General features: G+C 44.3%; 2 protein-coding genes across 2 annotated transcripts in view; one reads left to right on the top strand and one right to left on the bottom strand.

Moving 5' to 3' along the window:
- LOC125902597 (artemin) overlaps positions 1–9,952 on the top strand; it is a 34,703-nt gene extending 24,751 nt beyond the window's left edge. The window contains exons 3-5 of the mRNA XM_049599080.1: positions 3,929–3,999; positions 6,193–6,406; positions 6,685–9,952. Coding sequence (XP_049455037.1) covers positions 3,929–3,999; positions 6,193–6,406; positions 6,685–7,193 — 794 coding nt within the window. The 3' untranslated portion in view covers positions 7,194–9,952. The remainder of the gene's footprint in view (positions 1–3,928; positions 4,000–6,192; positions 6,407–6,684) is intronic.
- A 1,465-nt stretch (positions 9,953–11,417) lies between these two features.
- On the bottom strand, positions 11,418–13,422 carry ptger4c (prostaglandin E receptor 4 (subtype EP4) c). The gene is made up of 2 exons (XM_049599056.1): positions 12,562–13,422; positions 11,418–12,424 (listed from the first exon to the last, which is right to left on the bottom strand). The coding sequence occupies exons 1-2, from the start codon at positions 13,420–13,422 to the stop codon at positions 11,828–11,830; spliced, it is 1,458 nt and encodes a 485-aa protein (XP_049455013.1). The 3' UTR covers positions 11,418–11,827.
- Between the last annotated feature and the right edge of the window lie 790 nt (positions 13,423–14,212).

Raw genomic sequence — 14,212 nt, 5'->3', positions numbered from 1 at the left:
AAACCTTGTTTAGCTTAACTGCCATATAAACAAATATATTATTATTATGATTTCATATTATATTGTTATTTGTTGGTCTTTAAAGCTCCGTTCAGACCAAAGATTCGTGAGGAGAACAGTTGAAATTTGCAACTGCTGGGGCGTTGGTAGCTTAGTGGATAGAGCAGGCTGTTGCTGCAGCAGCCCGGGTTCAACTCCAGCCTGTGGCCCTTTGCTGCATGTCTCTCCCTCTCGCTCCCCCCTTCACACTTGACTGTCCTATCAATTAAAGGCAAAATGCCCCAAAAAGTATCTTTTAAAAAATAATAATAATAAAGAAATTTGCAACTGCTCACAATGCGCTGGTCTGCAATTTTCTGAAAACCTGCCAGTTTACACCAATGAGACGTGACGAGACATCTCCATAGCAATGACTCAGTTATATAGTTTGTAGCTTCTTAAAATATGAATGAGGATAGTGGTAGTGAGATACTTGCTTCAGCTTCAGAGGGATCATATTCCCAAATATGCCACAATAACTTAAGTTACCAGCGCTCATTTATCAGTCAGTGAGTGTGTGTGTGTGTGTGTGTGTGTGTGTGTGTGACATTCAGCGAGCAGCAGCAGCAGCTACCCAGCATCCAACACCAACACACTGTGAGGACAGAGACCAACACACATGTCAACAGCTGCAGGAATGTAAATGAGACAGACTTGGGTTTGGTGTGATGGAGGGCTGTTGTCAGCGAATGCCAGCAAGTGAACACAACTTGGCCAGCAGACTTGGCTACAAGCCGACTGCCTGTTCAAACAGGTGATGTGCCTTAGTTCTAAAACCAGCCGCTGGCGACTTGACAAGCTGAGTCACAGGTGACACCATCAACTGGCTTGAGTTGAGTTTAGACTAGTAAATTCACACTGCTGCAACTTATTGTTGCAATGCAGGATTTCCCCACACTTTCATTTGTTTGTGGTACTACATTGTCGGGGCTGAACACACTCAGGGCAGAGGATCAGGCACATTGAAAGTGAAACGTAACTGTTTATCCTACTGAGTCTAAACGTTTGCATGCAACGTTTGCTCTGAAAGGTGGGACAGATCAATTATCAACCCCACTACCCAGATAGCACACATAAATCTGGCCGACGTCGGCCCGTTGTATCAAGTTGAGATAGTTGAGACGTTGCAGGGAGAGCGTTTTCTCATTGCCAAGACTTCGCTGAGACGTCGGCCTTTAATCAAAAATGACCATGTGACGTTCAAACGATCAATAAAAAGCTGCGCTCAGTGGGCGCTCCTTCATTAATATTCATATGCTTTGTTAACTACGACCTATATTCGTTTAGGTCGGACCTTTCAAACTACAAATATTTCACCATCCAATGTGAGAAATCAATGCTAACATTCAAAAATAGCTAACTGTTACCCTATTTTGTGTGTAAGTGTGCACAATGAAGAGACAAAAGTCAATTTGAGAAACTTTATTTTCAAATTTCCACAAACAATATCTGGCCAGTCCACTTCTCCTGGCAGCCTGCAAGAGACAGAAAAGACGATGAGCACGTAACTTCAAGAAACAAATCCCAACTTCACCACTGTATTTTTTTTTATTTATTTTTTTTTTTTTTAGCATTTCAGCTGTATTTTAGCCAGATTGAAGGCTCTGAGTCCGTCACTCTGCTTCATTTAGTGTTGAAACGGTTAAATAGCCTAACGGGATCCAGCGTTAACTCTGTTAACTGTTAACAGCAGCTCAACAATCAATCAATCAATCAATCAATCAATTTTATTTATAAAGCCCAATATCACAAATCACAATTTGCCTCACAGGGCTTTACAGCATACGACATCCCTCTGTCCTTTGGACCCTCGCAGCGGATAAGGAAAAACTCCCCAAAAAAACCCTTTAACGGGGGAAAAAACAGTAGAAACCTCAAGAAGAGCAACTGAGGAGGGATCCCTCTTCCAGGATGGACAGACGTGCAATAGATGTTGTACAGAACAGATCAGCATAATAAATTAACAGTAATCCATATGACACAATGAGACAGAAAGAGAGACAGAGACAGAGAGAGAGAGAGAGAGAGAGAGATGCAGGACAGACGGTAATGACAGTAGCTTCCAACAACGTTAATCAAAGTAATAATATTACTTTGATTATAGTTCTGGCTACTGTAGTACAATATGTTGAAAGTATATATTAATATCTGGTAGTATACATGTGTAATAATAATCATATGTGTATAATAACAGTTTGCTTTGCAGAGGAGAAGACCTCGACTGATAAATTGCCCATAAAATCACATTAACAACATACCGAAGGCATCTTTAAACTTCACGATTTGACCTCCACGCTCCTCTCCGCTCTTCTCACACACACTTGAGCACCCGTCCAGGGCCCCGGAGGTCAGGCCGGGGGGCCGCGGGACCACGGGTGGCAGCTCCGGGCACTTCCACTTTAACCCAAAAGGAATTCCGCCTTCAGTGGCGACTTCTGTACGTGGGCAGACATTCTACGGCACTGGGCCGACCCAAAGCTGATGTAACAGAGACGTTTGATGAGCTGGGACAAAAGAGTATTAAATTTAAAGATATCCGCCCATGCAGCCGACACTTGTCAGATATTATAAATTCAGGGCCAATGTGTCGTCCTCAGGCCAACGTCAGCCAGATGTATGTGTGCTATCTGGGTAGTCACAAACTGCTCATGGTGAGCTCCACCTGTGCTGCGTTCATGGCCCCCCCATCATCAGCTACTGCAACACATACACTCAATTCTGTGGGAAACACTGTAGCGTTCTGAAATGGTTTTGTCTCGTCATAAATCTTTGGTCTGATCTGGGCTTAACAGTGGTCTGCAGCTTGGCAGCCATCAGCGTTAGGTGTCATGCCTGTCATGCCAGCCACCATCCCCTCCACCTCCTTGATAGCAAAGTCAGCTCATGTACATGCAATAATAACTACATCACTTCAGAAATGTTATGATAGTATGAAACCTACAAATATAACGCATCCCTGTGTAAAAGGTTACCAACCAAAAAAGGTCGGCAATCACTGGACTTGACTTTGGATGATTCACCAAAAAACAATCCAATGGCAGTGCAGCTGCCCGGTCCACCACTTTGGCCCAGACTGAAACATATCATCACATGTCAACAGCCGTCGGATGGATTGCCGTGTAATTTCGTGCAGATGTTCATAGTGCCCAGATGATGTATCCTAATGACTTTGGTGAACCTTTGACTTTTCCTCTCTTTAGAACCAATACAAGAAAAATGACAAACACGTAATTTTCTACTCCCGTTTTTGGAGTACGTGATACTCTGACCTCGGCTGAGCTCCACATTTTGGTGGCCACAAAACAACTCGATGACCTCATGCTACGGGACGTGTGGTTGCTCCGCAGCCAGCATAATCCTCCACACTGCACGTACTATATATAAACATCTGCATCCGTGACACTTCTTATCACCTGTCCTGCATCTCTGTGGTTTTTTTGTCTGGGACCTCCGCGAAGTGCTCTCGCTATGCCTGGTTCCCCCCGCTTGTACCTCTGCCACAGGAATGACCCTGAAGAATGCCTTTGACAAGTGTATCACAGATGCTGCCTTTTGTTGCCCGACGGGGGCTGTTTGCATGAATGTATGAACCGACAAGCCGACACTGGCCACGCTAGCTGGCAGCAAACACAGGTCTTGTACTGAAGCAGCAACAAACACGCCGTCTTCATGCATTGAGGACGTGATTTATGTGACATGTCGGCTTGCTCAGGGGCCCACTGGCCTGTTTTTATTTCTACAGTATCTGGACAATTGTGAATGTATAGACATCATATTGCCCGCATGTTGTGTCTTTAGTTTATGTTAACCTTTTCAAGGGGAGGAGGAAAGTTGACAGAGTGAAGCCTTGTTCTTGTTCTTACATTCCTCTCTTTCTGTCTATCTCCAGGTGGAACCAGATGGAGGGTTCGGAGGAAGGATAGACAGGAGATTACCTCTGTAATGTCAGCAAAGGCCAAGGTTTGTCATAAACATGCGCTGTTGCCAAAAGAGCACCTTGAACATTTCCTTTATTTTTATTTTTCTTCTGCTCTTTCTTCCTCATATTGTCTGTCACTCCTTCTTCCCTCCATCTACGTATTTTCCTCACTCTTCATATTTGCTGATTTTGCCTTATAATGAAATCACCATCTCTGCAAATAGCCCAGCCTTATCATTTTTCATTTCCACTGTACAGACCACTATAAACCAGAGGATGACTTATGTGTAGGTATAAATTGTTAATGAAATCCATCCCCACAAGGCTCAGGACGGAGCTTTCCATAAAGCCGTGTCAGCGCCGAAGCTTTCAGTGCTGAATTCTAAACCAGTGGACGGAGCTTGAGCCAGGGCGGAAAGAAAGCAGACTTACTTGACTTGCGTATTACTGAAGAGTAAGTGAGATCACTTTTGATGAAAGGGGCTTAACACAAAGTCCTGCTGCAGCTCGTTTGAAGGGCTTTTGAAGGGCTGTGTGTTTTATATGCTTTTATGAGTATTATCTCATTTTCTTTATCTGTTTTCATATCTGCAAAGCACTCTGTCAACTTAGTTTTGTTATGAAGTACATGGTCGCCATGAAAGCAAAAGACCAAACAGCCTTTTCCTCTGGCAGTGACCATCTTGTCTTTGTTTAAAAAGAGAAAAAAAAGAAGAAGAAGAGAGCTCAAGGCGGACAGCTGAACTGTACATCACCCTGTAGTTCTTAAATTTCTAGAAACAGCTGAGAGCAATGTGCCATCAGAAATCTACTGTGAGGAGTATTTTGATGTTTTTGGCATATTCCCTTTTTTTGCTTTCTTGCTGATGAGAGAGATATCACTGTCATGTCAGTCAGCAGGTGCTTAGCTTGCCAAAAAGACTGAAAACTGAGGGAAGCAGAGCGCCTGGCTCCGTCCACAGGTTAATAAAAATACAACTACCGACATCTCTAAAGCTCTTGTTTGCTAAACATAACAATCTAGACAGGAGAGCTGTACGCCACTCTAATTCTTTCCTCCTAGAAGTACTTTATGAATCTACGGAAGCCCTGAGAAGCAAGAGAGGGAACAAATTAGGGTTATCAATTGTTTTCTCTACTGTGTTTATGACTGCGTAACAGGTGAAAAGAGGTTTTGTCAGGATAATCTTTGGAAGTTGCTTTTTTTAATCTGTGAAAACAAGCTTTTTTCAGGATCAGTGTAATACTCATTTTGGCCACACGAGGCTGAAGAGCACCACCACCCGGTGTTCTAAGTACAACTAAAAGGATTCCTGTAAAGCCCAGTTCAGACCAAAGATTTGCAACGAGAAGAGTTGAAACAGGCAACTACTTCCAATGTGCCGTCCTGCAACGTTCTAAAACCTGCCGGTTCACACCAATGCAACTAGAGGAGTATTAACCCAAAAGCTTAAAAAAAACCAAAACGGTGGCACGGTGGTACAGTGGTTAGCACTGTCACCTCAAGAGGGTTCCTGGTTTGAACCTGGGGTGAGGGAGCCCTAGTGTGCAGAGTTTGCATGTTCTCCCCGTGTCAGCGTGGGTTTCCTCCAGGTACTCCAGCTTCCTCCCACAGTCCAAAGACATGCAGGTTAATTGGTGACTCTAAATTGTCCGTAGGTGTGAATGTGAGTGTGAATGGTTGTCTGTCTCTATGTGTCAGCCCTGTGATAGTCTGGTGACCTGTCCAGGGTGTACCCTGCCTCTCACCCAATGTCAGCTGGGATAGGCTCCAGCCCCCCACGACCCCTAACAGGAAAAGTGGTAACAGAAAATGAATGACTGAACTCAGAGTAGAGATCCTGACAAAAGGTTTTTTTAACCTACCAAAACCTTTTTTCCACCTGTTTCACAGATGAAAAAAGAAGAAGGAACTATGAAAGATTTTCCTGGCTTCATAAACACAGTAGAGAAAATGATTTAGATCAGACCCAGAAAATGGATCTCAAGATTTTTTCCTCACTTGCCTCTCAGAGCATCCATATAAGATTAATATTTCCAATGGATCAAATCAGTATGTGAAAAAAGCTACTCCATTCCAGTAGTTAGAGTACTTTTAATTAGTTACTTTCCATGCCCTGGTGGCAGTCCTCAGCTTCATTTGTTATTCAAACTTTTAGCATGCAAGAAACTCAGTTAAACAAATCCCTCAGATTTCTTTTTCCCAGCTAACATGTGTCCTCTGTCTCCTGTAGGTGCTGCTGTGGGTGCTCCTCTCTCTGCTGCCTCTAGTGGAAGGAGCTCAAATTAAAGCCGGTGCTGCTGGCGTGGGATCAGACTCAGGCCACACCGTGGGCCTGCTGGCAGGCCAGGAGGAGCGAGAGCTTCCTGTGACGCTGCCAGAGGTGGTGGAGGACGAGGAGCAGGAAGACGACAGCGACCCTTACTCTACTTGGCATGCTCTATATGGTACTGAAGCTCTTATGACAGTGTAATTTACAGCACATCTGCTTCTCCACAGAGTATTAGAGTGGGAAGAGGGCATGAGCCTGGGGATCTGCTTTGTGTCTCAGTCATTAAAATGTGTTTACAAGAGATTTACAGGGTGATAATTCATTTTAATTTAACAGTTAAATGTGAAATTATAGATTTTGAAGGAGAATTTGCTCATTAATGATCTAAATTTCCTGAATGAGTGGAAATTTTCATTGTAACTCTCTAACACTCCTCTTTTCTCTCTGTTTCAGACCCCTTTGTAATAGATGAGGCGGACGACCATCCCAGTAGTCGCTGGGCGGGGCGCTCCCCACGCTCCTCTGACCCTTCGGAACCTCAACCCAAAGGATCACCAAAGAAAAAGAAGAAGAGGAAGAAAGAAAGGGAGGAAGAGGAAGAGACGGGGAGAGCAGATAGGAAGGGTAAAGGTAAGAGCAGGCAGCTGAAGCAGAGCAGCAGGGACTGCCGTGTGGAGAAGAGGGAGATGAAGGTTCGGGACCTGGGACTGGGGTTCGACTCGGACGAGATTGTCCTCTTCAAGTTTTGCGTAGGCTCCTGCCAGTCTTCCAGAACGAACTACGACCTGGCACTGAAGGCGCTGCTGGAAAACGGCTCGCTGCCCCGGCGTACCGCCCGCAAGGTCAGCAGCCACCCCTGCTGCCGGCCCGACCGGTACGAGCCGGTTTCCTTCATGGACGCTCAGACCACGTGGAGGACCATTCAGTCGTTGTCAGCCGCCAGCTGCATGTGTATGGGCTGAAGACACGAACGAGGGAGAAGGTGACAAGGAGGGGTCACCCAGCCTGAACAGAGAGGGTGAGGAAGGCAGGGAGGAGCCAGAGGGGGGCACTGTCACACACTGAGAGCAAGGAAGTGAGGGTGGCCACTTGTTGAGGAGGAAGAGCTCCTCGTCTCCTCTCTCCTCCATCCTCCTGCCTTTGACAAGGAGATCAATCTAAGCCGCCATCATGAAGGATCTCTCCATTCCTAAAATGCATCTCGGGGACAGAGGAGGCTTGCCAGAGGAGCTGTGAGCAAGGAGGTGTGTCCTTGTTGCCTGTGATGCATAAAAGGCGGATAATGCAGCATATTTAATTACATCACTTTAAAATGGCGGCTCAGAAGCACGGATATCGTATTTTGTTAAATGCCTGTCACCTCGACTCCTCTCCCCTCATGTCTCTTCCTCGCCTCCTCCGCTCACGTCTCAGGTGGGAGGGACTAAGACATGAGGAGAGGAGGCGAGGATGTACAAACTGAGAAATGAGAACAGAGGTGGGTGCAGCTAGACGACTGAGGTCAAAGGTCATGATGGGTGACTGAGGGGGAAGTCAACAAAGAATCACAGTCTGGATTTATTGTTGCGTCTTCAAAGAGCGAATCGTCTCCGGACCAGTTCATACACATCAAACTGTTGTGAGATTATACAGGCGACACCTGAAGGCTGAAGCTCAAGAGACATAAAGAAAAGACACAATTAAAGGACTGACACTGTTTATACTCTGACTAAAAAAAGACAAAGACTGATATGATGTTCACTATCACTCACAGTGAAGCCCCAAAAAGCTAAATCATTTTCTTCCACATAAAAACAGGGACATTACATCGTATGGTTTCTATGTTCAGGTGAACTCAGCCAAATGGATGCCATGCATCTTCATGTATTACTGTATAAAAGTAACATATATTTATTTCTGATAAATTATTTATTTATTATAGCTTCATATGAGAGCTGTTTTTATTAACTCTATATTGTAGATAAATATCTATTTATTGCCGAGATTCAGATTTCATGTCGACAGTTACTTCTCACATACCTTTTTGTTTTCTTTTAAAGGTGCTTATTTAACTTTATCATACACCTCATAAACTTGGTTTGGACAGCTAATTCTGGGCAGAATATGATTGGATACAGGAAACATTTCTGGGCCATTCTGCTGAATCGGTGCCTTTTCAATCCCCAGGTGATGGCATGTATAAATCTTCATGAGAAATATCTGTCAAACATATTATATTATCAAGTAAAGTGTCCTAATTGCAATTTGACGGTTCCTCTTGCTCAGTTTTGCAATTTATTAGTTACACTAATGTTTCAGTGCTCCTGGACCTTCGTCAACAGTGTTCATCGCCATGGAAACCTTGATAAAACCACCTAGGAATAACAGGACTGTAGCCCGTCCCAGCTCTCGAACACTTCACTGTGAAATTTAACAACTTTTTCTGTATTATTGTGACTCTATTGTTTCCAATTTAGACACAAAATACATTTTTCTTCTCAGAAATTCCCAGTGCGTTAGTTAAAATACAGATTTTAGTCGAGTCCCCAGGTTTTCACTCAGTCCTGTTATTCTGACCCCGCCCCCCCTTTAAAATTTGATATGTTACAAAGTCACATGATCAACAGGAAGTAGTATCATTTGAGTCTCCTGAAGGACATGGGAAGACCAACCTGTATTTTTTATGACTAAGAACGTCAATCTCAATCCTGTTACCTCACTTATTTCTTAGGTTTTACTCTTTTTTGTTTTGTTTTCCATAGATAGTTTTTGGGTGGCACGGTGATGCAGTGGTTAGCATTGTCGCCCCACAGCAAGAGGGTTCCTGGTTAGAAGCGTCCTGTGTGGAGTTTGCATGTTCTCCCCGTGTCAGTGTGGGTTTTCTCCAGGTACTCCAGCTTCCTCCCACAGTCCAAAGACATGCAGGTTAATTGGTGACTCTAAATTGTCCGTAGGTGTGAATGTGAGTGTGAATGGTTGTCTGTCTCTATGTGTCAGCCCTGTGATAGTCTGGTGACCTGTCCAGGGTGTACTCTTGTCTCTCGCCTAGTGTCAGCTGGGATAGGCTCCAGCCCCCCTGTGACCCCCAACAGGAAAAACGGTTACAGACAATGAAGGAATGAATAGTTTTGGTAAACCATTACATGCTATTAGCATTGCTATCATGTGGCTACATTTCATGTGTTTGCTAAAGCTATGCTCAAAACTCAGTCCTGTTACTTTCCTGTTATATGAGCCATCTTCCATTGAAAAACCTGGTGAGACAATAAATAAAAAGGCCTGAGATTAACTTTTAAATGTTTTAAATAGCCAAACGCATGTGTTATTAGATACAGCGCTGAAGAAAGGAAACAAAACAATGTTTAAATATATGGCACCGATTGAGCAGAATGTCCCGTCTCAAATTAACTGAGTGATTCTAAAAAACAAAAGCTCTGATCCTCTCTTACATTTTAACCCAGACAGACAAAAAAATCCTATCAACAGATACCAGAAACGAATTGACCTACATTAAAAAATGATGATGTGGTAAACTCAGTGAATGTTTTTTCTGGAGAGCACCTCACACAACAGTTTCATTGTCCAGAATGTGTGTACAGCAAGCAAGTCAAACTTTTATGATACAGAACCTCAACATTTCTCATCTTAAAGCAGTGATTTCCATTCAGTTACACACTCCCAGTATATTATTATTATTATTATTATTATTATAAAGTTTTCTTTATTTTTGTATGGCATTATCCTCCGAGGGAATAAAGTTTTTTAATATACATCTTGTATCACTGTTACTTTGCTTTGAAAATGACTTTCCCCCAAGTGACCTTTATAATGATTTCTACTGTGAGCAGCATCAACACCACCACCCTCCTTTCCCAGTTCACTTCAAACAGGACTTTTGATGTTGCAGCGCCACCTGCTGGTGTAAAATAACCAGAATATGAACCTGTTGTCCCCAGTTTGAACTGAGAGCAGCTTTGCTCTCCTGCCACCTGTCTGCTCAGCACAGAATCTTTAAAGATCATTTCTTGTTCTTCAAAGCAGCAGCAAACACCGCAGATCAGTCAGCTCACAGCAACAGTATTTTTTATTTTCTTTCCTTCAGTCTTTTTTAAAAACATGTTCACATTGGCAGTTATAAAAAAATTATATGCAAATGTACAATACAAAACAAGATGTACAAGGTTCAGAAGGTCGACACTCAGTTTCCCTGCATCATGCAACACAGGCACAGTAAATTAGCAGCATGTGGATAAAAAAACATTAAATATAACAACACATAAAGAACAAACATGTTAATGGCACATATGGATTCATACAGTGTGTCAGACTCTTAGAGTGTCACAACTTTGATTTGTACCCACAGGGTATGACTGTATTCTGTTCCACAGTTGGAAACTTTCACATTCGTCTGTGCACTTTCAGCTGAAGTCTTATCACATCAGACAGCAAATCAGATTCAACTAAAACTGTAGCTATTGGTCAAATTAATGGGTCTTCAACAGAGGGTCCACGACCTTTAGGGAGTCCTCAGAGTTACTGCAGAGGGGGACCATCGACTTACTGTTTGATAAGTTTTTTGAAGGCATTTTGTTTTAAATAAAAAAATTAAATATGTATGAAAATACACATTACAATGAGCCCAAATATATTTAGGAACCAAAACTGGGCCTATTCATAAAAAACAACCCCATTTGTTTCCAGTATACGACACTGATGATGAGCTAACTGTTACCCATGACTCCTCCTGCAGCTACTTCACCTACACTAAATCACAGCACATTAAACCATGATGTATAAATATATTCATCTGTCAGTAGTTATGATTTTAACAGCTTAGTATTGTACTCACAATTAAAGGGTATCTCTACACAGTTAAGCCTGCCCTACATGTTATTTTAGGCCCAGTTTAATATGCAACTCAATTTATTCCAAGCAGTGCAAGGTCCCTGCTCCGTCTCTCTTTCAGCTGAGGGGCCCTTGGCCTAAAAAACACTTAAGAGCCCTGTCGGTGAAGATGGTGCTTCAGCTCTGAACTGAAGAAGCCTCTTGGTTTAGAGGTGAAACATCTTCAAGAAACTCAAGCAAGTCCAGTTGCCTACAATATAGCACTTAAGACTGAAGACCACTGGTCTGATTCAAATCAAAGGACACACTGGAACAAAAACAAGTTCAGCAGTTTTTGTACCAGCACCCACAACGACCCCCCAAAAATGACCCCCTGTGACACCTGTTCACTGCGCACACATGCTTATAGATATAACTGTAGGATGCTGGGACTGTGTTTTTCTAGACCTCAGACATATTGATATGAAGAAGAAATTGAAAATGCCCTGTAGCCTAACTGTAGCGCAGACCCTCAGGTGGATCCCTTAACAGGTAAAACCTAAATTACATGTAGACATGTTAATGCAGCAGGTTCAGTCATATGAAAGAGATGCATGACCCAGTGCTGATGTTGAGATGAGTTCAGTCACAGTAAGTGCTGTTTCAAGTGCTTCATTAATTTGAGGTGATTTGGCTCTTTGGTGGCTGAAACCATCACAAGTGTCTCACAGTTGAATTAAAAAGTAGCAGTTTGACACATTTATATAAACTACGGATGGCAGTTAAATGTTCATCAAAGACATTTCGCTGACTGGCACGAGCTCGGTGTACTAAACGTACACGTGACAATGTCCACTTTCCTAACGTGCGCAGAGAGCAGCGGCGTCGCGCTGCGTCCTGGAGACGATTTGGCCGCCCCCTCCTGTTTGGATCCGGCTGCTTCTTCCTCCTCACAGCCGAGGATCGCGGTGGACTCCACGCTGAACGGGTGAAAGTTGACCCGCGCGGTGTCGTACTCCCACGCTTGCCTCATTGCGAAGTCTGTAAAGGGTTTATTCTTCATGGACACCTGGTTTTCAACATCGCTCCTGAAGCCGGCTGTGCGTAATGACGCGTAGCTGGTGTCATTGCTGTTTAAAGACTGAGGGGAGTGTTGACCTCCTACCCAGCCAGTGTTGTCACCACGGCCGTCCTTAACAAGAGCAGCTGTCCTCTTCAGCCGCTCGCAGCCCTTTAGCAGCAGGTTCTTCCGGCACAAAATGTACACCCAGGGGTCCAGTATGGGGTTGAATGAGGCGAAGCGGATCGCCAGCAGGTCACTGCGGTAGTCAGGCTTCCCTCCGGCAGAGATATACTCAGGGTCGTAAATCTGGTTCACAAAGATTCGCACCTGTCAGAGAGAAACACGGACACAAAATGTTTCAGAAAAATGTTTTTATAATAAGAGAGCACTAACTAGATGAACTTGGCACGCGCCGTGCGTAAAGATTGTAATTAACAGGTGTTTAAACCACGTGTTGTGCTTACCACTAAAGGGATGGAGCAGACCAGGAAAACTATGGTCATGAAGATCATTAGCCAAAACATTTGGATCTCCGCCGCTGAAGTGACCGACGGCAGCCGGGGGAACCGCCGCCGTGATCCTCCCTGCTCACACAGCTCCGTCCTGACTATCCCTGTCCTCTTGTTCATCCCCACCAGCGACCTACACACCGCCAGGTTACACAACACCGTCACGGCGATCAGCACCAGCATCACGCCGCCGTACAGGAAGGAGTAGCAGGCACCGAGTGGATCCATCGCCCTCCAGTCCAGAAAGCACCAAGTACCGGGGAAGTGCCTGATGTGCTTCCCGAAGCCAAAACTGGGCATAATGCACAGCACGATGTTCGCTAGATACGTGACCAGGAGCGCAAAGCGCGCCATTGTCCGGTCTATGTGCTGGGAGTAGAAATACGCATGGTTTATGGCCAAGTATCGCTCCACAGCCATGGCGCACAGGATGGACATCCCTGCTGAGCCGAAGAAGAGCATGGAGAAGGAGAAGAAGTGGCAGAGCAGCACTCCTCCTGGCCACCGGTTGGCCACATATGTGGCGATCACCACCGGGCTGGTGAAGCACGTTCCCAACAGATCCGTGATGGCCATCCCGCACACCAGAGTGTAGAAAGTGGTTTCCTTCTGCTCCTTCTTGGAGATGCACAGCACGACAATGGCGATCAAGTTCCCCAGGACTCCCACTGCGAACATGGTGGCTGAAGTGACCAGAGACTTGGACTCGAGCTGGAGCGCAGGGAACGCACTTTGGTTGTGGCTGAGAGAGAGAGGCGGCAGCGGCTCAGAAACATTAGTGACCAGTTCTCCAAACGCAACAGTGTCGTTGATCATTATTAAAACCAGTGATGTGCAAGAGTTAAAGTCCAAGAACTTTCTGCGATGTTTAGAAAACTTCAAATAAATGATCACTAACTGCACAGTTACATCATGAAATACCCTGTTTCTAATAGAGCATAAACACTCAAGTGATTCCTCTGTTCAGTTTCCAGCAGTGTTTGTTTCCCGATGCGCCCACACCAAGGTGTGCCTGGTCCTGTTTACACGGCTCAGTGCTGTGGGTATTTAAGCCATGTGCTGATGTCAGTGGAGTGACGTGCGGGCTGTGAGCGCAGCGACCCAGGTTTCCCAGGATCACGTTTCTGCAGCCGAGGAATCAATATTCAATTCTTTTCTATGCTCGCATCATCAGCGACAGAGGGAAAATGCCAGCAGCATTAATGCGCTAAACACAGGAGCCAAATACACCAGATATCATGTGGCACAACAATATACTTTGTCAAAATTAAACTATATTTTCTGCGTAAATTTGCTCACAATATAAACCACAAGATATATTCTGGATAGGCTAAATATGGAGGGTCCCCATGTCCAATTAAGGTAATGCAATATGCCGTGATGATCGTGAGAATACACTTTAACTACCCATGATTCAGTTGGCTGGACAGGTTAGAAAAATCAATGTAGTCTGTTCATGTCCATACAGGAATAGAAATAAAGAGACAATTCATGTTATGGATCCGAGTTTCAGCACCAAGGTCAGCGACTGTAACACAATCACCACATAAACAGACACGGTCACCACCCAGCCTCAACATTTAACCCTTTATTAATTTCTGTGTGA

Source organism: Epinephelus fuscoguttatus, linkage group LG15 (genome assembly GCF_011397635.1).
Source record: "Epinephelus fuscoguttatus linkage group LG15, E.fuscoguttatus.final_Chr_v1".
Lineage (NCBI taxonomy): Eukaryota > Metazoa > Chordata > Actinopteri > Perciformes > Serranidae > Epinephelus > Epinephelus fuscoguttatus.
This window is presented reverse-complemented; position numbering and strand designations above follow the sequence as displayed.